Genomic DNA, 22,409 nt, shown 5'->3' on the forward strand with positions numbered 1-22,409 from the left:
TGAACAGGTTATCACAAGTAACATGAGGGAGTCTGTGAGCTGCCCCTTGCCCAGTGGGGCTAGAAGAAGAGCTGGGGATTCTCAAGGCAGGAGGAAACCTATTTCTGCTGCGTTTGCTATCCATGTGAAGAGTGATCATATAAGAGGAGTACCAGGAGAGAGTTTGATTAGTTTGAATTCAGGAACAATATGAGTTTCAGGCAAATCAGAAAAAAAATTATTTAAAAAATAAATGAAAACTGGGTTGGTTTTCTTTCTGTTGGTTTTTTTTTTTTGGTAGTTGCCAGAAAATACACGGGACACTAATTCCTCAGTAATCCAACAATTAGACATAATACTTCTACTCATAAAATAACAAAATCTGATCAATCAGTTAGTTAAGAAGAAAACACAATGTTTGTGATGGCTTGTAGTTATGCCTCTCATTTATAGATTGTATGTTCACATCAAATCCTCTCTGTTACGAAATAAAAGTTGTAATGTCATGACTGTGTGGAATGAACTATTGACTTCAGATTGATATTTGGAATAAAACTGAGAGTACTATGAACTTACTTTACTGCTGCTGGTGCTCTAGTATTATCAGTGTCATGACTGAAATTCACAGCCAGACATTTTTTCTATTAAAAAGTATAAAAAGCAAAATAACTGCTGTTGTACTTGAAATATTTGTTATCCCATTTTGAAGAAGGGTTCCTATTAATGGAGCAAGGTTCAGTCCTGCTACAATTGTGACCTCTAGTGGAAAAAGTCAGTTTGTTATCATAATGATTATGCATCGAATTGCAAAGTAATTCACAGAGTGTTGCAATATTCATTATGTCTAATGTTGTAGCATTTCCAAGACTCATTAATGGTAAAATCCCTTCAAGGCACCATACTATCCATGTAAAAAAAATAGAATTTCTTCCCAAGAATGCCTGTGAAAAGTCTCTGCAGATTTTTATAAAAGCTAATTTTTATAGAAATATGGTTTCAGGCTTTCAGGAAGAGGCTTGGAAAAATACTCAATTGCAGAAGCAGAAATTTCTTGGAGAAGGTTCCCTTATAAAAAGTCCTGTTGTTATCCCACAACAATATGTATTGCAGTGGCAGTATTGCTTGTGTGCAAATCTGTTGACGCGTTTTTAGATATCAGCTCTGAAAGACATTACAAGACAAGATTTATCATGCCATTAAACAAGCAGGCAAGAAGATTTGTAAAATATAATCTAGGAAAACAGCCTGAACACAAAGTATATAGTACAGCAAATGAGAATTGCATATGGTATTTTTCATATTTGGATGAACACAAAGCTATTTATAATCTTAAATAATCAAGATATGTAGGCTACAGACAGGAGAGTCTCTTCCATCAGTAGAGGCAATGTGTGCACTGCCAGCAAGGCTGTCGTCTCGTGTCCTCTGGCCTGAGCTGCCCCTGGCTAGTTTTCCAAGCAGGACCCCAAGAGTAGTTTCAGTTAGGCTGCTCCAAAGGAGCCTCATTCAGGGTATGTGTTCACCTTTCCCCAGGGAAAATCTCGAGGTCTTGATTGTCAAAATAAGATGTTGAACAAAAGCAGAGGAGTAATATTTCTTATTTTTGTATACAATGTAAGTGGAAATGTAGCCTTTTTCACCCCTCTATAGTCAGTGGAGTGGTTTTTACTTTCTTTGATTTTCAAATAATCGGACATTGTCGTCGTATTATTCACTGAATGAATGTCTGTACACTTGTATTCCCAGCTTTTGCAAACCAGAAAGCAGACTATTTGATACAGACATCAATTTGCTTACCTATGAAATAGTTTTGATTTTGGCTGATAACAGAAAAAAGGTATATTTTGTACTTGTGGAATTTTGTTTTGTTTTGTTTTTTTACAGTTTGAGCATGAAAGATTGTACATGATTAATCACAGCTAAGCTCAGTTACTTGGCAGAAATCCTATCAACTAGAATATTTATTACATTTTCTTCATACCCTGCTTGTTACAATATTCTGCACTGTTAATGAAAACCAGCATTGACAGATACTGAAACGATGGAGGGATATCTTGTCACATCCATAGCACCTGACAAATTGAACAGTGAGATTCCAAAAGCTCCAAAGAGCCATCATCTTCCCCAGCTGGGAGTTTGGAAACTGCCTTGGGACGTTAATGATGAACTTTGAAGGGTAGCAGGGAAAAGGGAAGCATTCCCTAGAGATTTGCAGCATCTAGTTATGATGCTACTTAGTAATGGAAAGGAGAGATTTGTGTGCTGGGACTGACTGAAGTCTTTTTGTTCTTATTTTCAGGGTATGAACATAATCTTCCATGTGGCCTTGGCTCTCTTAAAGGTAGGTCATTGATCAGAAGTTTGTTTTTTTCTAAACTGTATGGATGTGGTGGGTTGACCCTGGCTGAATGCCAGGTGCCCACCAAAGCCGCTCTATCACTCCCCTCCTCAGCTGGACAGAGGAGAGAAAATATAACAAAAGGCTCGTGGGTCAAGATAAGGACAGGGAGATCACTCACCAATTACCATCACGGGCAAAACAGACTCGACTTGGGGAAATTAGTTTCATTTATTAACAATCAAATAGGATAGTGAGAAATAAACCCAAATCTTTAAAACACCTTCCCCCCACCCTTCTCTTCTTCCCGAGCTTAACTTCACTCCCCATTTTTTCTACCTCCCCCCGCCAGCAGCACAGGGGGACAGGGAGTGGGGGTTGTGGTCAGTTCATCACACATTGTCTCTGCTACTCCTTCCTCCTCAGGGGGAGAACTCCTCACACTCTTGCCATGCTCCAGCGTGGGGTCCCTCCCATGGGAGACAGTTCTCCACGAACTTCTCCAACGTGAGTCCTTCCCACGGGTTGCAATTCTTCACAAACCGCTCCAGCATGGGTCCCTTTCATGGGGTGCAGTCCTTCAGGAACAGACTGCTCCAGTGTGGGTCCCCCATGGGGTCATAAGTCCTGCCAGCAAACCTGCTCCAGTGTGGGCTCCTCTCTCCACGGGTCCACAGGTCCTGCCAGGAGCCTGCTCCAGCGCGGGCTTCCCACAGGGTCACAGCCTCCCCACAGGTACATCCACCTGCTCCAGCATGGGGTCCTCCACAGGCTGAAGGTGGATATCTGCTCCACCGTTAACCTCCATGGGCTGCAGGGGGACAGCCTGCCTCACCATGGTCTTCACCATGGGCTGCAGGGGAATCTCTGCTCTCGTGCCTGGAGCACCTCCTCCCCCTCCTTCTTCACTGACCTTGGTGTCTGCAGAGTTGTTTCTCCCACATATTCTCACTCCTCTCTCCGGCTGCAGTTCAGCAGGTTTTTCTTTCCCCGTTCTTAAATATGTTATCACAGAGGCGCTACCACCATCACCGATGGGCTCGGCCTTGGCCAGCAGTGGGTCCATTTTGGAGCCAGCTGGCATTGGCTCTATTGGACATAGGGGAAGCTTCTAGCAGCTTCTCACAGAAGCCAGCCCTGTAGCCCCCCCACTACCAAAACCTTGCCACGCAAACCCAATACAATGGAATATTTTCTTAGCTTAATGTATCATGTCTAAGGGAACAATAATAGTGGGACTTCTGGAGGAGGGAACAGAGGAGAAATATCATCCATTTGGGTAGAGATGTCTTCAAAATTGTACTTACAGTAGATCTGTTTTTATTAAACTTAATCATGTCATAAAGTTCCTGGAACAAGGAGTGCAGTCTAAGGATTTAAATGTCTCGTGTAATTACTGTTAAGAAAACAATTCTGATTCATTTCGCAGCATATTTATTTTGTGGCTGGGTTCTTTCATATAGCTATTCAAGAAACGTGATTGAATATTATTTGGTATCAAATATATTTGTAATGTCAAGAGAGAAATGGAAGTCTTATAATATGGGGAACAGAACAATTGGAAATTTCAAAACATTTTCACTTGAGGTCGGGCAACTTGCGTGAAGTACTGCAGTGTAGGTATGAGATAGTATGTAGCATTATGGTAAGGAAATGTGCAAAATAACTTGTGTTTTACACTAACACAGTTAATGTGTCAAATGGTGTTGTGATTTTCTATATGAGTGTATGTATTAAATGAAGTCACCTATAAACAGGAAATTTGTTTAATGTACATTTCCAGGGAAGTGTTCCTACACAAAGCTGAATTTGTAAAAAGCGGGGAGGGAAGTGTGTGCTAAGGGAAATCTAGTAGGTTATGGCACGATAGATAGTAAAAGAAATGAAAGCAAGCATCCAAGTGACACCCAACAGGTATGCTTCTGTAGTAGTAGGAACAGGTTCTGGAAAGAGGTAGAGATACCAGCTTATGGATCTTAAAACTGAAGAAGAAAGAAAAGGAGGAGTACTTGCACGGAGCTGAAAATGGCTGTCAGTGTTTTCAGGAAAGGAGAACTTGGTTCAATTCAGTTATGAAGGATGGCTTTGAGACTGTGGGTATACACCCAGCGGTCTGTTTCCTTACGTTTCCTGCTGCTGATAGTGGGAATGGTTGAACTGAGGTTAGCAGCAGAACAACTGTTTAAAAAATGTGATGATGTTGGAAAGGACTAAAATCCTTAACTCACGGATATCATACTGCAAATAAGGAAATTTTTTGTGTTGAATAATTAGCCCAATTTCTTTTAACAGAAAGTGCTCAGTCTTTTAATTTTATATATATTCCACAACACACTGCTTATCCAATTGAACATTTCTCTTTGGCTGCTCCAGAAGAGGAAAATTCAAGAAAGTATTTTGTCAGTCTTATTATAACTGTTTTCTAAGTTTAAGAGTTTTAAGAGTTGGTTTTAATTCTGCTTATAGCAGTTCTTATATATATATATATATTTATATATATATATATGCATGCAGTATGCTGTATCTGCCTGTTCTGGCAATAATAGGGTCTAAATGGTAAGGGAGGTGTTATCCTGAGAAAGTATATCTATATTGCAGCCAAAAACAAGTACAAAGAAAATACAGGTAAGTAAGATAAGATTCTAAGTCAGAAACACTCACGTAAGAGCACAGTTCCATAGTGGTACCAAGATGGAGCTGGTGATTATATACAATTGAATTAGTATATGATTTGCTTTCAGCAGGAATTGCTGTTCTATTAGGGAAGAAAATAATTTTGTACTCTGAGACCTGAGGTAATTTTTTTTCCTATTCAAATGTGTTCATAATCTCTCCTAATCATTAGAAACTAAGTGGTTTAGCATACCGGTCCTTTGAAGTTACAGAAACTGACTGTGCATGCTGCAGAACAACCACTTTAAAAACTGTGTGTTTCTAAGGTCTTGTTTCTCTCTGATTCTGAAGTGAATGAAAACAACTCCTAAGGATTTGTTCTTTGGTAAAACAGAGCGATTATTCTCTCATCCAGAATCTTTTGGATTATTTTTAATTTGGAGGAGGGAATCCTTCATCAGTGGAATATCCGAGTCTTTACTGTGTAAATGCCATTTTCCTCACTTCCTTGTGAGGCATGTGCCTCACGATCCCTCATTAAATAGCAACAGAATAGAAGCTTTTATCTTGAACTCCCTTATATTCAGTGCAGTTTCTCACTGTTACAACCAGCTGCTAGTATTCAAAGTGAATGCTTGTTAGTTTTGAAATGACTGTACTACTTCTGTGACCAATTACCCGAGACATCTTGATGCAGTAATCTTCGGAAAATAAACATGTATTTAAGACACGAGGAGAATCCTTTCCCTTTCCTCTTCCCACATTCTGAGTATGATTGTAGCAATGAACAGCTAGAGGATTAAAGCTCTTTAGCTATGCAGGCCGTCATTTGTAATACGGCATTAATCTGATTTCTTACTGAAGGAAAAGCACAGTCCTTTTTTTTTCTGTAGCACCCAAATGTTATGCTTTCTGATGCATGTCAGTACTTTTTGTGTACTCCACAGTATACGCATCTGTCAGGCTCGCCAGCTGGTGGCAGTATTTTACAGTTTGACATTAATAATTTAGTTACGTCATGTAGAGACTGCACCTGAATTAACATTTAGTAAGCTGAGCTGATAAAAAATCAAATCTCTCTCCTTTCATTTTCTGAGCATCAGAAAATACAGGGAAGCACTGGGGCGTGAAAAGAACTCCAGTGTTGAAAAAGGCAGCGTAGAAAACTGTGGTTTAGAACAACTCAACAAACAACATTGATATTTTCATTTTTAAAATCCCAGTTAAGACCATTAATTGAGAATGACAGAGGAAAATGTATCATTCCAGTGCCAGCATGCTTTCCGATCCCTTTTGTCATCAACTCGTTAGTTTCTTTCTTGGAAATTACAAAGTAAACATTAAAATCTTCACATATACCAAGAAAAAAATATCAATAATAAGCTTTCTTTCATATTTTAACATTTCAGTAATTATTTCCTTAATCTTCTCTTTCTGATCTTGCTACCTTAGCAAAAACGGCTAAATGCATACTTTATTTTGGAATTAGCAAACTGAGACAAGTATTAAAATATGTGATTGTGGAGAAATCAGGCTCTAGATTAACTACTGTTGTAGTTGCTAACTACTGAAAAGGCAGGGAAGAGTACACGTTAACTGGAAATGCAAGAATGAACCACAGGGTTTTAAAATAGATCCATATCCAAACTTTCTTTTTGAGGGTTCATCTACTCACGGAGTGTGATTCATAACAGCACTTAAGGTCAACACTTAGGTTATTGAACTTTCATCTGGGTGACCGTTAAAAACATGTTGCTTAATGCCAGAGGAAAGCCAGTTTTGATCAGGAAGGTGTATAATATTCAAATTGAAATGGGTAGAAAATAGTGAGAAACAATAATGTATTTGTTACTGCTTATGTTTCCCAGACAGTGCATTTTAGAGAGATTCACTTCAGTACATATATTATCTTAAAACCAGTACTTTTATATATTGTTCCTTGAACTCGGGTGAATGTGAGCAGCATTTCTAATGGTGCTTATGAGTTCTTACACTCCTCACTGCATGTTATCAAGTGATAACTGTATATTACACAAACAAGACAGTTGTAATTCTTGGTTATTTCTGTTGCCACCTTTCAGTCTCAACGCTGTTTGTGTCAGTCTGTGCCCAACAGATTAGGGAGAAGCATACCAGTTCCAATGGCAGGGACAGCAGATGATGCTATTAATTCAAGTAGTTGATACAGAGGCTCCCTAGATTTAAAAAAAAAAAAAGGTGTCAAAATTACCTTGGCTAAGGAGGGTTATTTGTTATCTTTATATCATTCTGTATCTGAAGTGAAAAAGACCTCCTGGGCCAAAGAAATGCTCCTCTGCTATATTATGCCATTATGTGACATGGCATCCATTTCATAAACTAGTAACAGCAGCAATATCGCTGGTGGAAGGCCATTTCCCTTATTCCGGTTTAGATTTATTACTGATCATTTTACACTCCTCTACTCTTATATCAGCATTGTCCTTTATCTTAAATAGTCCCCTTCCAGCGACACTCACGCTAGTGTTTATCACTTTGAAGTATTTATAGATACCATTCATATTGTTTACTGAATAAACCAATACTCTTAGTTGTCTTGAACGCTAGACCATCTTAGTAGTTTTCTTCTGCATCTCCTCAATTCTGTATTAATCTTTTTAGAGGTGATGATGACTGGATCTTTAAGAGAGGTCATACTATCTTTTTTGTATTAGTGTTGTATTTCCTTACTTCTAAAAAATCTACTTTATCTGATAACTATGAGGATTGTATTGTTCTCTTATGTTTATATGGAATAGTATTCATGACTAACCAGGGAGTTCCACAAATACTATTTCACCACCTTAGATGTGGATTTGTGTAAGAGCACAAATTTTGAATAAAATTATGCTGTACTTCTGTATACATTTACATTTCATTTCTTAATGAACATATAGTGAATTGTAGGTTTTCTTTTTTCACTTTCAAGACATTATGTTCTTTGGATAGACATCTGACCTAACCTGTCTCAGATTTTGTCCATCATTTATCTCCTGAATTACCACTTGCACCAACCCAGAACTTTAAAATCAGATCTGACATTTTGTTCTGTGTTAAAGGCATAGCGCAAAAATTTATGCTCATGAGAAGTGGACATACCCAAAGATAGCCAGAGCAGTCATCCATTTTTGTGCACCTTAGGTCCTGCTGTTCATGGGTAAGTTATATCTATTCCTTCAGGGAGCTGTGTGGCTTGCAGTGTAAACCAAAGTGGCCAGTGTGACATCCCTTGAGATTACGCCTCCCTTTATCACCTGCTTCTGAAATTATCACTTGCCGCTATCTAGTCTGGGGCATTAGTGTTTAAAAAGTAGCATAGTCTTTTAAGAAAACAAACAAAGAAAAAGCCAAAGGGTTCAAGTCATAACAGCAAGTAATGAAATAAGTTTTATCAGTCAAATGAAAACAAGCAGCATAAGAGGAACAGTTAAGTTGAACAACTGAACTCTTCCATATCTAACTGAAATAAGATACTGATATTTTGTATAATCTTACTAGCTAAACATCCAAGGATGTCAATAAAGACTGGACAGGTGCTTATTTTAGGTAAAACTTGCATATTGTCAATGCAGATAATGAAAAAATGTGAATTGCCTTTCAGTTGGGGGTGAAATTGTGACAATTATAACTTTTTGAGAGGTATCACATGAAAAGTGCACTTGACTGTGTAGGCAACAGAGGTTAGGCCATGTCTCCAAGAGATAAAACAGCTATTTCATTCTCTCTCTGCATACCGTCACTCTTACTTTGCATTTTCAGTGACTTGAGGAGCCTGAACTGATTTTTAAATTAGCACTGCTTTAAGCCGGAGGTTGGATGAAGTGACATAGAGGGTTCCCTTCCAACCTAAACTGGTTTTGATTCTAGGCGATCTGGTTTAGTCCACTCTGTAAGTGCAGTAAATCCTCAAAAGGCTTTTTTCAAGATAAAAAAGAAGTGTCCACATTAGAATCTAAGACAAAATAGATGTTGCCCTTTATACCAAATTTTTTATAGCTTCTTTATGTAGCTGATCCCAGGATCAGCCCCGAAGCTTCTGGTGCAGAAGTGGATCCTGACTCTTTGGTGCTAGAGATCAGAGCCGATTGTTCTTTTTTCAAGGTCTTCTCCATTAGGCAGAGGACAAGAAGTTCACTTTTTAAGAGGCTCTCAGATCACTGCTTTTATATTTCTAGTTCCTAAATCGAGGAGGTCCTTAAACTGTAGGTTTTGCTGGGCTGAAGAATTCCTCCCCCAGCCCCACTCCCCCTACCACAAAAAAACAGCAGGTGGTGACTTGTTGGAGATTATATATTTAGAAAGAGAAATCTGTACCTGAAAATGTCCAGAATCAATCAACTTCCAGACTATTGATTTTCTAGCCCAAATATAACCAGTTTTCTATTTTTAATGTCCACCTTTATTTGCATGCTAAAAATCCATCCTGTCCTGACTAGTTACTTTCTCAGCTCATTTGATCTTCTCCTCACACCTAAAGTCAGTTCAATTTCTATTAGCTGAATGTTCACTGTAAATTTTTAATTTTGAGGTGTTCTCTTTGTAAAGGAGTAGAAGACTGAAAGCAGAGAAAGCATGAAATTCGTTGGACTGCATTTCTTTAGCAGCACTGAACCCTGATTTATATATTAATGCCACTTCCCCATTATACTGTTTGTTCATAATTTCTAGCTATTGGAAACTGGAGATGGTGTTTTCAGGACTACATATAGTTCTGAGATATATAGAGAGATATATATATAAATTTTTTTTTTTTTCAGTATCCTGTATATGACTCGTACCTAGCAAATCTTGTGATTCTGTGGGAAATTTTTTTCTGAAGTATGTAATTGAAGTAAATAAAACCATGAAAATAGTCATTCCAGATCAGACTTGTAGGCTTATCTACCCCAGTATCTTGTTGCCAACAGTGGATACACAGGAAAGACTGTAAGAACAGGGCAATAATACTCCTTTTTTCTCTAGCAGTTTGTGTCTCAGGGACATTCTGAGAAAGTAGTCGTCTCATGTTTAATAACTCAGTATGGATTGTTATTCCATGGGTTTGTCCGGTGACTTTCTGAACACATGAAACTAGTAGCCACAGAGATTTTCTCAGCTTAATTATGGATTGTGTGAAGATGTGCTTCGTTTTGTTTGCTTTGAACCTGTCACCTATGAGTTTTATGTGAGGTTCCTGGTTCCTGTGTTGAAGGCATTTTGGACAGTTGGTACCTCTTCACTTTCTCCACGCCACTCATGATGGCGTTCTCTGTTTAGATCTCTATTCCTTTCCTGTTATTTCTTACCATTTGATTTATTTTGTTGACCTCTGCTGTGCACCGAGCTGATATTTTCATAGAACTGTCCACAGTGACTCCAAGATTCATTACTGAGTAGCTTGTCAGCTCAGAGTCTATCATTTATATGTGAAATTGATACTATTCTCCATATGCATCAATTTACATTTATCTACATTGACTTTCATTTACCATACTATTGCCCAGTCATTCTGTCTCTTACGGTCCTTCTGCAATTCTTTACTGTATGCCTCTGTCTTTAAAACCCTGGATAATTTAGTAGCATTTGCAAACACGGTCAGTTCACGATTCACCCTCTTTTCCAAGCCATTTAAGAATAGTCCCAACAAGCATGGACCCCAGCACAGATTGCTGATGTAATCTACTATGAAAATTAATTGTCTTATTGTGTTCTTCCTAATAATGATAAAGATGTAAACTTCACTAAATCCAGATTACATAGCTGTGATTAGACCTGAAGAACAGAAAGGACAAAGTAATTTCTGGTAAGGTGAGAGGTGAAGGTCTTGTTGTGGACATGATGTAATTCATATGGATTTTCACAGTTGTTCTGGTGCAGAATTTGTCTTATCCTTTTATAGGAATAAACTTGAAAGAGAACTCTCTTCTTTGTTCTTCCAGTTTTAGATTCTATTTAGCTTTTCAAAGTCAGTAATCTTTGCCACTAAAATGTTAAAGGCAATCCAATTCCTTTTTTTTTTTTTTTTAAGATAAGTTGACATAGAAAAGAGAGATGTTATCATACATCGGCATTGATCAATTAGCAATTCATATAGCAATTATGAAAACGTTTAGTTTATCTCAGTACTGACCTTGCAGTACTGTGCCCCATTATGGTAAAAATTTGATATTCTTGTCAACACAAAGCACAGGATAGGAAGCGAGACTAGCAGTGCTTTTGCAGGAAGGACGGGGCAGAGGGAGGACATGGAAAAGGCTGGGCCGCTTGCACAGGGAGAATGTGGGCAGGCAGAGGAAGCGGAGAGGGAGAAAGAAATCTATAGTGCTCACATAGGGTTGTAGGTTTAAAATTATGCAAGGTGGGCAGGTTGCCAGTTTTTACAGCAAGTTGTCATGCCTTGTTAAACATGCAAGTGAGAACACTGTTATCTGGGAACTAAACCAGTATGAACACCTAAAACTAACACGTTTGTGTTCAGGCTTTGTGCACTCTTGGCAAAATATTAAAGATAGAATCTGCACTATCATGATGACACATACTTTTTTGCCCATAGCAAACAGTCCAAGAAGCACAAAGCTCTCACTTTGACCATCATAAAATAGTAGATAGAAACCCATCGTTTTCCTTGGAATCCCATGTGCCTTCCCCAAATATTTTCTCAGTTTTTATATACATACGTGTGTGTGTATATATGTATGTTCCATAAAAAGGGGGTCACCTCTACTTTGGCATATTTTAAAGTACAGAGTTTTATAAAGGACCCCCCATAAAGATCCTTGGTATCTTGTTACAAAATTCAGAAAATACAAATAATTTCAAGTCATATTCTATATTATTTTATTTGCTTTGAGAATATTTTGCCATTAGTCACTTCATCTGAGTTCAGTGGACATCAGCTATATGTGTCTGAGTGGATCTTAACTGTATCAATACCATGTGAGCAAACAGACATTTCATGGATAGGAAGGCCAGAAACAGAATTTAACTGTACTTAAAAGACCAGATAGCCTGCAATATGGAAGTTAAAGCATGAGTAATACGTGTTTACCCTAAGACATTCTACTTAGTGTGCAAGTTTGGGCCATTTTCAGTTTTTATGTTGACTTCAGTCAGGCCCTTCTGAAGAATACAGGACAGTAATCTAATGGCATCAATAAGAGTATTGAAGCCTACATGAAGGAAAAATCACAATTCCTGGTCAGACATGGATAAAAATAAAATGTCATATTCAGTTAGGATGTAGAAGTGTCTAAGAATGGTAGGGAGTGTAAAAAGTCTCAAACTGCACATCTGAATGACAGAATTGTCCTGTGTGAAAGGAGTTCCTGAAAAACACGGAGCGTTGGATTTCAGTTGATAATTAAGGGTTTTTTTGTCAAGCCTTGGAAATTTTTTATTTTAGGGACCTCTTTTTAAACATGAAATCTAGGCCTGATGTAAAAATTGTAATGATAGTAGGAGACCACATCTCTTGGGAGGCTAATCCTGTAGTTAATTTTCCTCATTACTAAAAATTTGCACCTTATTTATAACCTGAATTCATCTGGTTTTAGCCTCTAACTATTGGATTCTATTATAACTTTCTAGAATTAAAGCCTCTATTTAATAATCACGCCATTCCATTTTTCATAAGCCCAGACCTTATCCAAAATTAACCAAACCTGAATTTTTATAAGTATGAGAGTTAGCTACTAGCTTATTAAAGTCTGATATACGCAAGGAAGAATTTAAGGCTTTTTACATGGACGGTGCTCTGAATTATCTGTCCTCTTGCCTGTTTTGCCCACAAGTCACCAGTGACTCTGCCCATTCATCTCTATGCTTCTAGTCAGTTCTGTGACTTGCTTCCCAATACAGACAGTATAATGCTCTTATTTCTTCCTTTTTAATGTTTTGAGCAATGTTTTCATTCTCATGTGGAAGATAGAACCTGATGTTTCTAGAATATCACTTTTACCAGCGCGTGTTTAAGTTAGATGGAAACACTTTAAAATTTCAGAAAAACCATGAAAAGCTACTTCCTTTCCTTTATACCCTCTCACCCTACAAACATACAGTCTGGTAAGCTGAGAATTTAACCTGTGATAGATAACTGATGAGCATTGTGGTGTTTACCTATACACATAATAACAAACTAGATAATAAACCAGTATCTCTGGAACTGCATGCTGATGGAGTTTGGAAAGTATAGGAGAGTTCCCATCACGATCTTCACTATAATCTTAAACTGGAATGAAACGTGTGTTGGTTATGGTTTCTTTTTTTCTTAAGAGAGTTGTGCATAGCTTCTCTTGAAAAGGACCTCAGTAAATACCCCTAATCTCAGCCTAGACAGAATTGCTGTAGCCTCCACCTCTTCAGAACCCTGCTCTGTGGTGTAGTCCATACAGAAGATTTTCATCTGCAAAATAGTGTTTCACAACCTGAGATACTTAAATCAGCTTTCAGAAGACCACCTGTATTAAACAGCTTATTCAGTATTGCACAAAATTTGCGGGTGCTTTAGTTGACTTAAATCCCATATCACCAGAGGATAAATCATTGAGGCCTCATTGTCATCATCTGTCATCTTTGACCTATGACTTCTGTTTGTTCTGCTTTAACCATTTTCCCACCTGCTTCATGTGTCACCGTGAGCCAAGGTGACCTGTGTGGATGGGGCTCTTTTTGGTAATAATGTCATTTAAAAAAAAAAAAAAATTCTCATCCAAGAAAATTTACCGGTATTTGAAAGGAGTCCACTATGGGTGGTGTATCAGACTGAATGCAATTAATTAATTTTTCTAATTTTCTCTGCTTTTTGTAGTACTTATCTAGGCTTGTTCATGGTAAATTAAAATGATTTTCATGTTTTAACTACTCATGAACATATTTATTATTTCAATTCAATGACCCCATGCTATGGATTTTTACTTGGCATTAGTATTTTAACTAAGTACTTTTAATGTTTTTTCTTGACATATTAGACAGATTATGTTTAGAGCTTAAATAGAAGTGTTTGCAATTAATGTGTTTTAGATCCGTAGAGCTCCTCACAGTATTTTAAATTACCACCTTTCTGTATGTTTAGATATGTGTGGAATATTACCGTCTGCTCCAATCGGAAATGTGTATTGTTCTGTTATATAGTTCATTTTATAATTAGGCAATTCAAAAATGAAGCAGGATAAAAGCATGCTTTCTAAAACACAGACCTATGAAATGAAGTAATACCTGCTAGGCTGTCTTTACCCAGATGGCAGAGGCACCTGGCCTGTTCCCTGCATAGGAGCCATGCAAGGCAATTTAAGGTGTGACATCATAGCATTTTCCTTACAAATGTGCAGTTAATTTCTAGAATCAATTCAAATACATGTGCTGACATCATTCCCTCCCTGCCCATCATCTCCAGATTTAGAAATGCCTCCTGAGAACACAGCGCTGGAAATTATCGTTTTTTAAATTATTTAATTCAGTCCTGCACAAACTGTGCAAAGATGGGCTACGGCTTCTCAGCTTCTCAGAAGCTGCCTGCTGCTCTCTCCTCACCAGCAGTCCATCACGATGTCCTTGCCCCTCTTTCATTCATCACCCAGGAGGGATGAGTGTCTTCTGCCCTACCTGCCCGTCTCCGGGTTGCACTGAGTCTGTATTTGCACTATTCAGAAGCAGATCGAATACAAGTCATTATATCGGCTGGCAGGCCGGTTTCTTCCTAACCATTGAACGTTAGAGGATGCAGTTCAGATACTGTAAGCCTGGGATTCAATAGCAAAACCCATCACAGCTGAATTGATTTAAGGTAGATGGGGAGGGGGAGCTCAGCTGTCCAGCCGCTCACTATTGGCTTCTTATTACAGCATTCTCCCCCGAGACACTCTCTGCATGCTCATTCACCCCCTCCTTCTCCTCCTCCCAGCCCCCTCCTTGCCTACCCCTTCATTACTGATTCACAGCGAGAGGCAGCAGCGGCAGCCGCCACGCTTGTCACGAATCAGAGATTGCAATGAGCTCATCCTTTTCTCTTTGCAGCTTCAGAACTGCCCTGGCTTTATTGCTCTTATTGCTGCTGCTGTCTGCTGGCGCACACATCCACAGACACTGAGCCCTGAAAGCTCTCCATTGCTTTTCTCACATCTGAGCTTTCCTGCACTCATTTTCTGCCATTTTCCTGCTTTTTAGTTACATTTTTAGATCCATGTTTTCTCTGGTTTGTTTTTCAAATCTACTTTGGACTCTGGCTGAGCCAGCACGGTGGATCATATTTTTCCTTGATTCTTAGCAAAGATGCTTTTCTCTTTCTGAGAGACTGACGGGCGTTGCTGTAGGCGGCCATCCGAGCCCATTTCAAAGATCTGAGGCTGGGTCTCCTAATCTTGCACTTCTTGAAATTACGGTTCAAAGCCTGTTCTTCTCACTCTGGATACTTACTACTTACTGCTCATGGAAGAAGGGGTACCTTGCAAAACCCCAGCTGCCAAGCTCACACCACCTGTCAAAAAGTCCCAGGACATGCATGACGAGAGAAGCAAGCTGGTGAATGAGTATGCATGTCGGGTGCTGGAACTTCTGGGAATGGGGCATCGCCTATTTGTGCCTCGGCTGCTTGCGGTGAGATCACATTTTCTTGAAATTAATTCATTGTGAATTTGCCACCTTCCCTCCCAAACCTGCTTCCCCCCCAGGATTCTTGACACTGAATGAAGGCATGAGAGGTCTCTTATTTTTCTCTCTCGGCTTCTCATAATCCATCTCCTAAGCACTGAGTCTTTCTTTTTCATGTTAGCTCGGGAGGGCTGGATGCTAGTCCTGCTAATGGGGATCGGTGCCACTCCTTAACTAGCTTGAAGGGTTCACAACCAGGGCTGCATTGTAAAAAAAAAAAAAAAAAATCTTTCCTAAAGCCATGAATGCTTTTGTTCTCAGTCCTGTAATGATTCCAAATAAGCAGCGTGCCCGGTCTACTTCTAGATACTGATGGAAAGTGCGTTAATGCTCAGCATTTCAAATTTTATACTTGTGACATCAAAGGTTAGTTTTAAGCGTTCATAAAAATTCAAGCTATATTTTTGGTTTTCTACTGTTTCTGTGTTTGATTTTGAACAGGCAGTTGACACTATGTAAAAAATACATGTGTAGAATTATCTGGGTAATAAATTAAAGGTGTTTTTATCCATCATAGCAAATGATGTCTGTATGTGAAATGGCCTGAAATTGCTGTGGCATGTTAGAGTACAGAGAAGTATGCTTTTATCATTTCTACTGCTGTACAAAGTGGACTCAAAACCACAAAATAGTGGTAAATCCAGAAGTCAGTACATAGTCCTAGCTGGGTCTGCTCCGCGGTACCATAACTAAACCTGGCTGCAGCTCGGAGGTACACTTGGTTGATGGCCTTGTACACCAGAATGTCATTTTTATGTGATGCATGTGAAGACAGTTCTTTACTGATCCCATCCCATTTTCTAGTGGGATGGTGCCTTTCCTTTATTTCCATACTCTGTGCAGTCCTATACTGTAGTTACATATAGTGACCTGTCTTGCATTTGCGTTGTGCTGCTGACACCTATCTCCGTGTTCTGCAGTACACTCACATAAGTGAATGTGCTCTGCATATTATAGAATGTTCAGTGTAAAAAAAAAAAAAAAAGTGGGTGGTTGAACCAGTGTGTCCCTGCGCTGTGAGATGTTGAGATGTTAGATAAAAATAAAAAAAATCACAAACTCTGATTGCTAGTAAAGTGCAGATGAATTTGGATATCTACAGTCACTTGCAGAATTGAGATAGTGGCTAATCACGCATGGTTGAATCTCTTGTATGTGTAAGCGTTATTCCAGTTTACCTCCAAGTATACCTAAACACTCATCCATCCCATCCTGCCGATGGTCTCTTGGGCAAGGACTGCCAAATCATTCTGAATTGTTTTGTGATGAGCTCTAAGGAAAGCAGAGGCAAAACCACTAAGCTCTTGTTCACTTGACTTAATCAGGCTTTGTATCTGGCCCTCCAGATGGAGAATACCAGGAAATTTAGCATACTTCATCACCCAGGCAGCTTAGATTTGCTGAATGACATAATATTGTTTATTAAAAAAGAAAAAAAGAGGGGGGAAAAGGCAAAACAATACAAATAACGCTTGTGTTATTAGAGAGTCTTGACTTGTGGAGTCAGTGTGATTTCCTGTCAGGTTTTGTTAGCTAAATATACCTCCTCTGACATATATCCCTTTTGACATATTCCCCTTCCATAGAGGAAGAGAGAATGTGATTCTGATGATTTTTTAAAAACAAGAAGTCTCTGAGGACCAAGAATTTGTACTTTAATCAGAACTGAAGATACTTCAAAATCTCGGCGTTTCATAAGATTAAGAATTAGATTCTTTTTTATGTGCATAAGCTTCTCCCTCTGCTGTGGTTTTGGGAATAAATGCCTAGGATGGGCAGAATATATGCCACTGTAGTGTTATGTGAGAAATATAATCTATAACCTTTATGCCAGCCTTACAAAAATTCAGATCACCTACTCACTGTATCAGCTAACTGCGATGATGGGCAAGTGAAACAGCACTAATTCTATGTAGGTTTATCCCCTTTGGGATGACTGTGGGTGAATGAAGCTAGTCGATTTTGTGTTTGCGCTTATCCACATTCATCGGTATTTTATGTGGCAGAATTAACATTGCCTTTCTAAGTCTGGAGCTACATATAAATGCAGTGGTGAAATTTTGAGCAGAGGGATACTACTGGGTGTACACAAGATTATTGCCATATTTATGGATGCCAACTCATTGCGCACAAAACCAAAGCTATTTTTTTTCCATAATGCTTTTGTACCAAACAGTGTTTTATAGAGAGCACAGATTTTATTTAGGAAAAAATGTGTTTGACAGTATAGCTTTCACAGTAAAGAAATGGACATAAGCAATGCCGCTAAAAGGAGCCTTTTGATGTATTGTGCTAGAAGTGCGTGCCAGTGTAACTGTGGCAGTGTAGCTTTACCCATCAAACTTTCCCAGGCCTGGATCCCAAGTTTATCCACCCTCACGCTCCTTGGCAGCACAGAAGGCCAACTTCATCCTCTTGGAGTCATTGAACAGATGTCAGGTCTGTGGCTCGTGTTTAAGGGCAGCGCAGTGCACAGTTGTGCAACATGCAGCATTGCAGTCTTGTTGCTACCAGTGGAAGAGGAACTATCAGGTTAGAAAAAATAGCTCACATACCTTGATTTTACATTGCATATCTCCTTAAAAGAACTTAAAAACATATCTGTGTGTGTTATGATTAAATATTATGTTCTGAAAAATTAGTGTGAGGATACTTGTAAACATTTTGAATTTACTAGTGGCAAATTAAATAGTGGAGTAGAGTATGGCCAGATTCTTTTCAGCCTTTAACTTGGTCTTGTTCCTGACACATGTTAATTAAAGGGTAAAATAGACAGTTTATGCTCACTGACATTCTGTAGAAATTCTAAATATACATACTGTATACATAGAATTCTATGGAAATTAGTAATTTTTATCTGTTTGTATGAAGGAGGAAGAATTAAATTAAGGAAGTGTAGTGTGGTTGATCTAAAATTTCTTCTGCTGTATTAGTTCCCAGGTGGGAACAGGAGTTGTAGTTGATATAGTCAGTAATAAATGAGACTGCAGAATTAATTGAAGACAGAGAAATTAAATTAAAGAAATAAGCCAAGGATTTGTCCTTTGTCTTAATCACATTTCCCTAAATATTTTGGGGAAAGTAGTAGTAACGTTATTTACTTTAAAAAAAAATCACAATTAACATAATTTAAGTGTCTCAAATTCCATTCCTGTTTTTTGAACGTTTGCAGTTTTCCCGAACTTTACCTTTAGATTTGAAAGCTTCCCTAGTACTTCTGGGAAAGGGCTTTCCCTTAGTTTCAACTAATCCATACAAGATAATTTTATGAATATATTGAAATACGTAAGCGATGTGGGAAGGACATTCGAGGGCATATTTAGTCAAACCCTAAAAGGCAAGCTGAGACTTTTGGTCATAGTTCTCAGTGAATTTCCTCTTTTGCCTGGTTTTAAAAAAATATTTTAACCAAAAATATGATTATTTGAAAATTACATCTAGAATAATAAAAAAATGCCCTGAAGTCCCCAAATGCAGACAAATGCAATGCATCTGCCAAACTTTAATTATTGGTTCATTAAACTTTCAGATGGTTTAGTGAAATAAGTTGTTGATGAGTTGTACAAGCTGAGCGACGCAAACCAATGAATTTACAAATCTCTGCCTGTCAAACAGCTGCCAAAAGGTTTCTGAGATGTCTTTATGATTTATTGATTAAAATCACAAAATGTCAAGAAATGTGAATCTTAGGATGCCGACATTGCTATTTTTAAATTTTTTTTTGTACCGCATATATACACACGTGCACACACACACTGGTTTTATGTTGCTTCCTGTTTTTGATCAGTACCTGAAGAGGTTAGTTTGCAGAAAGTATGCAACCCTGTTAACGTTGCTCTCAGAATGTTACTTTGATTCGTGATTTTGATAGTGAAACTAATTTTTTGATCAACAGATTATTTTAATGAAATTAAAATATTCAGCAAAGTAGAAAGAGCTGAACAGTATAGGCTCTACCAGTCATTTTATCAAATTATAAAATGTGATGGTTTCTAATTTTTCGTAACTATAAACTTAGTTCAGCAAACTGTCACATAAGTTCTTATTTCCATGAGTCACCATTATTCTTATGGGATTTTCATCAACTAAAGATTTTCTAGGGTTGAGACCTCAAAATTCTCAATAGTTACAATTTTATGAGAGTAATTTGTTTGGGGGCTGTTAAAATGTTATTATAATGGTGATTCAAGCAGAAGCCTAGGAGAATTAAATCTGACTTTAAATGTTTTACATGTAATTGCTGTTTTTCTGACATACTTGCCTCTGTCTTTTTTTGTATTTATTTTTAAGTGAAGTGCTATGGACATAATGAGTAGGTGCATCTGCTTTTCTAAAGTTTGGCAGGGTAATTTCATTGTTGATTATTACTTTTTTTTTTAGGTTTTTTTCTCCTCTGATTTCTAACATAAATTCCAAAACACTCAGTACATAATGTTAATTTAAGAAAAATAAATTAAATACAAAATTAAAATAAAAACGTCTAGGCAGGACCTCTAGGAAGGATACTTGCTTAAAATTAGGATAGCTCAGCTCCTAATAAAATGCCAGAACTTTGGCAAAAAGTGTGTTTGGTGTTTGTTTTGTGCTGGGAGCAACTGTCCAGAAGTCTTAATTGAAAACACCCTCCCACTCTGTTGGAAGCACGTACCAGTCAGCCTGTCTTGGAGATTACCCCGTCTTTCAGCACTGCAGTATGTGAGCACCTTACGTGTAAAACCAAGAAAAGCAGCAACATGGGTTTCACAGGTTGGCTGGTGTCCCTTTACACCTGGGGTCACAGTTGTGTTCGGGGCGGGTTTCAGAGGAGGATGGGAGAGGCTGCCACAGCATGAGGAAGAGGAGGGAACTGGAAATGCAGGAGAGCTTGTCTCCAAAGAAGGCAAATTTGCAATGTAATAGGGAAATCTATTTGAATTGTGTAGCTATTACAGCTGTCAGCATCACTGAGAGGGAAGGATAGAAATCGCTTTTGAGTAAGCTGGTTATCAAACCATTTACTGCTTTTTGATCAACATTACCCAGCTGAACTTTGCCCAGAAACAGCTTGGTTGCCAGCACAGGTTTTGGCAGTGATGCTGTGTGCTGCCCGTGTCACAGGCTGCAGCCACCATGCTCTACAACTTGCAGGTAATCTTAAATATAACCCGTTGTGGATATGAAACGGTGATCTAGTCTCAAGTGTGGCAAAAGCATATATAACCTCAGTAAAACTTGTCCAGGAGAAATATGATGTTGGGAAGAGGAAGCGGATGCGTTGGCCATAGCTGCATTCAGGAGTGGGTCTGATTCATTAGATACCCAACTGCACCAGCTTTCTGTCAACGTTACATCGTCTTGTCTGATTGAGTCTCAGCCAAAGAGTCCTCCTGTCAATTTTTTTGTGGACAGAATCAGATGTGATAGTTTGTAAAGCTGAACATTTCTCATCAGCATCCTGAAGGCAGGTTGTCTTGCGTCCCTGCAGTGATGACCCAGCAGCTTCCTTGGCTGTGACTGAAGGGAGGATCAAATAGATCTTGAGAGAACTCTGAGGATTTTTATGACAGAAAGTTGTCTGCCTTAAAAATGCTGCAGTCATGGGGAAACGGATCCACTGAAGCTCCTCCAGTTGTAGCTGGAGTTTCCTCGCTCTTTCCTTGTGATTAATGTAGCAAAAACTACTATTGGAGTGCCCATTAGGGTATACAGTATAATAATCTCCAAAAATACATAGGGTGACAGGTAAACATGCACAATGTAGTTTTTGTCTTTATAGACTCTTGATTGAGGAAATCAAAGGGCATATTGCTATGCCCTTTCCCAAAGTGAAAGACTGGGCACAGAGCAGTGATGATTATCAGTGTTTGGGTGGCACACCTCTGATGTCAGCTCATGCTCTCCACTATCAGAGATACTGGATAACCATGAAAATAGCCCTTTAACTTCTGTTGCTGTTCCAAGTTTGGTACATAATTTAAAATCCCTTCAAAAACCCTTCTCCCTTCCCTCCACCAAATAAAAGTTTGGGTAAATTGCTATTTTTGATAGACCCTCTGGGTAGGGTGCTGTAGCATTTTCAGCAGAAATGTGGAATATGTCAGGCTGGGTTTGAATATTACTGTTACATGCTTGCAATATCTGCAGTACCATATTCAAGTTCAGTTTGCTTTGGGAAACAATATTTTTGTTCTTTTAAGAAGGGCTTTTACATAGTAGATTTAATTATTCTCATGTAAATGAACTAGTGATGCTGGTTTGTAGGGTGCGTAGGGAAGATTTGTAAATACAAGCAAAATTTTCTCTGCATTGTAGTGAGAATTATATTTATTTTTATTTATTTAAAACAAATTTAAGACCCAAGAGAAAGAATAGTATCATTGAGCCTCACCTCTTGCATGTGAAAGGCTGCACAGTTTCTCCCAGTTCTCCCTGTGTAGAGCCAAATCCCTTGTGTTTGGCTGAAGTGTGGGTTCTCGAAAAAAACTTTAAAACTATGTGTATGTAATATACCTACTGCGTATAATAAGACAAAAAATGACAAAGGGCATTATTCATGAGAAGGTGGAGTATGCACACGTGAAAATGTTGGCAGTGGTACTTGAGCAATTAATTCAGCAATTAACTTTAGCCAAAGGTACCTGTACTGCTCCTGAGGTATTTGTAGTAATAATACTGCGTTACACAGCACCAGTCTCCATGATACTAGTCTGTGCATTGACACATTTTTGTTCACTCTTTCTGGGTTAAAGATCTTGAAATTCACATTTTTGAGATGACATCCTAAATGTCTTCTCTGGGGACACGGTTTCTGTGAACCCTTTAAAGGAACTGTCCCAAGGCTTGGTATTTTGTATCTGCT

At 38.5% G+C, this 22,409-nt stretch overlaps 1 protein-coding gene across 6 annotated transcripts in view; it reads left to right on the forward strand.

Moving 5' to 3' along the window:
* RABGAP1L (RAB GTPase activating protein 1 like) overlaps positions 1-22,409 on the forward strand; it is a 265,566-nt gene that overhangs the window by 170,588 nt on the left and 72,569 nt on the right. For 5 of the 6 annotated variants that reach the window (XM_076339624.1, XM_076339623.1, XM_076339626.1 and 2 more), the window contains one exon: positions 2,279-2,320. In XM_076339624.1, the coding sequence (XP_076195739.1) occupies positions 2,279-2,320 (42 nt within the window). Of the gene's footprint in view, positions 1-2,278; positions 2,321-14,880; positions 15,518-22,409 lie in introns of those variants that run through there. The other variant, XM_076339627.1, reaches the window with a different exon arrangement.

The sequence above is a fragment of the Aptenodytes patagonicus genome, chromosome 5, assembly GCF_965638725.1.
Source record: "Aptenodytes patagonicus chromosome 5, bAptPat1.pri.cur, whole genome shotgun sequence".
Classification (NCBI taxonomy): domain Eukaryota; kingdom Metazoa; phylum Chordata; class Aves; order Sphenisciformes; family Spheniscidae; genus Aptenodytes; species Aptenodytes patagonicus.